This window comes from Neolamprologus brichardi, chromosome 18, assembly GCF_056152115.1.
Source record: "Neolamprologus brichardi isolate AB-2024 chromosome 18, ASM5615211v1, whole genome shotgun sequence".
Lineage (NCBI taxonomy): Eukaryota > Metazoa > Chordata > Actinopteri > Cichliformes > Cichlidae > Neolamprologus > Neolamprologus brichardi.
The window spans coordinates 1,742,643-1,745,000 of NC_142121.1; the positions used below are offsets into that span (position 1 = coordinate 1,742,643).

The 2,358-nt window shown below is 42.3% G+C and overlaps 2 protein-coding genes across 2 annotated transcripts in view; both read right to left on the reverse strand.

The window, feature by feature from the left end:
* Positions 1-211: 211 nt before the first annotated feature.
* LOC148097243 (uncharacterized) overlaps positions 212-2,358 on the reverse strand; it is a 43,974-nt gene continuing 41,827 nt past the window's right edge. The window contains exon 3 of the mRNA XM_087832204.1: positions 212-892. Within this exon, the coding sequence (XP_087688330.1) occupies positions 212-892 (681 nt within the window). The remainder of the gene's footprint in view (positions 893-2,358) is intronic.
* Positions 1,060-2,358, reverse strand: part of LOC148097244 (cytolytic toxin-alpha-like) — a 6,776-nt gene continuing 5,477 nt past the window's right edge. The window contains exons 2-4 of the mRNA XM_087832362.1: positions 1,648-2,358; positions 1,252-1,485; positions 1,060-1,160 (exon numbers count right to left, since the gene is read on the reverse strand). The exon at positions 1,648-2,358 is cut by the window's right edge and continues 282 nt beyond it. Coding sequence (XP_087688488.1) covers positions 1,060-1,160; positions 1,252-1,485; positions 1,648-2,358 — 1,046 coding nt within the window. The remainder of the gene's footprint in view (positions 1,161-1,251; positions 1,486-1,647) is intronic.

Here is a 2,358-nt window from a genome sequence, read left to right on the forward strand (position 1 = left end):
ACATTTTAATGTCCAATAAAATATAATCACACTTCTATGTTAAAGATAAATCAATTTTAAAATGAGATCTTATCAGGAAGCAAACAGTAAATAAGAGGTTTTTTTTTTTACATGTGTCGTTTGTCTTTATCGACTGAGTTCAAATCTTTATCATCTCAGTTCAAACTGGTCTCGACCTTTTCTTTGTTCTTCTTTGTGATCACATGAATGTTCAGTGAAGGAGTTTCTCTCCTTCCTCTATTTTAGCCATGAGCTCTGCTTTTTCTTTCATCTCCATCAGAGACTGAACTCGTTGCTTCCAGCCTGGTTTGCCCTCAGATTTCTCTCCTTCAATAAGCATGTCGATGTACTCTGGAGTGGACAGAGGGTTTGGCTTCAGTGCAATCTCTTTGAGTCTGTTCAGACACTTGGCAGATCTCTCCATCAGTTTCACTACGTGAGCCTGCAAACAGTCGTACTCAGCCTTCAGTTTGTCAGCCTGTCGCTGAAGAGTCATCTTCTCTCCTGTGGCTTTCAGGTACTTTTCTTTCAGCTCTTTCATTGTTCTTTTCTCTTTAACGTCTTTATACACCCATCTGTACTTCTGATTAAGGTGTACATTCCAGTAACATTTGCCTGGACACTGAGTACAGTATCCATCTGGTCCCATTGCTGCACACTTTCTTTTATCTGCATCATTTGGATAGGGACAGGGATAGTGACAGGTGACATGACACTGCTGACAGTTGCTGATGTAGTTTCCAGTCCCAAAAATGTCCTCCAGAAAAAGCTTTGTGACAGTAACTTCAAACTCAAAGTTCTCATTTCTGCTCATCTCTGCTTCATATTCTTTAAGTTTCTCACTCGTCTCTTTTATCTCTTCAAGCTTGGCTAACCCAAGTTTAACCCGCCCCTGCAAACTGTTGACTGTAATCTCCAGTATCTTTCTTTCTCTGAGGACTTCCTTTGTCAGTGTCAAGCTTGAAGTTGTTTTAATAGAAACTTGATTATCCGGCCCGACACCTGCTGAGGTCACTGCTCTGCATCTGAACACATACTCTGTGTTTGGCTTCAGATCTCTCACTGTGACTTCTTCAGCCTTTGCTTCTGTCTTCTGCTGCCATCCATCCTCTCCACTGACACAGTACTCAACAGAGTAGGAGATGTTCTCTGCTCCAAATCTGGGTGGAGAAATCTTCAGTGTCACACTGTTGTGGTTTCTGTCAGCTGCTGTCACAGTTTCAGGCTTTGAAGGAGGCTCAAAGTTCTCACTGACAGCAAATCCACCTTCATAAAGGTGGATGCTGGAACCTTCCTGGGTCTCATTAGTTAACCCCACTGTCAGGAACTTAATGTTCTTGTTCTCCTTGTTGGCCTCTGCAAAATCACTGAAGAGTTTTTCTTTTCTCCTCATTTCTGCCGTTACTTCTTTTGAGGCGTACCATTGTTCCTTCTCTACATCATGAGTGTGAGGATCTTGAAGGTCTGGGTTTTCCCTAGATAAAGCTGAGAGGTACAGTTCATCCTTTCCCAGAGAGGTGAAAACAAAACACACAACATGCTCTGCACTCAGACTTTCCTTGTACAGATCATTTTGAGATGAGATGATTTTGGTGTTTTTCATCCTGCTGGTAAAAGACATTAAAGTGTAGATTTCTCTCTCTTTACAGTCCATCCACTTATTCAGGTTTTTGCTGCTGAAAGGTGAAGAATGTCTCTTCTTCAGGATCTCTGCAAGCTCAGCTTCCTCTTCTCCTCCTCCTCGGATTGATGGAAGTTTCTTTCCCAAAGTCAGTTGGAATTCCAGCTTGAACTCAGAGCACATTTCTTTAAAACTTGTAATTTTTTTACCAATCTGTGGGAACTGCTGTGCAGTGGTGGTCCTCAGTACATCATTGGACCTCATTTCCAGCGCACTGAAGTCCTCCAGGACTCTCTGTGCTTCTTGAACTAATCCTATACTGATCTGACGGACGAGTTTAGCAGCAGAAGAATCTAAAGCTGTCAGTGGCAGCAGCCAGACCTTCACTGGTACAACTTTGTCTCCCAGTAATCCTGGCAGGCTCTGGTAGACTTCTACTGCACCTTGAAAGGTTGTTGGTGGTTTTGGAAGACAGAAGTCTCCATAAAATTTACAGGAGAATTTATCAACACTTTCTTTGTCCTTCTCTTCCATCTTCAGGGAACCTTCACCCTCTACAGAAAGTAAGGGAATCTTCTTGATGATCACCTTCAAGTTGCCCTGAACATCTTGATGATTTTCCTGTTCAGAAACTTCTCGGTCAAACACAAAGAAAGCTTGTGCTCCATAAAGAATAGCTGTGACTACATGTGTTGCTAAGCCTTGATCAAAAACATATGGATGCTTCACGTTTCCTC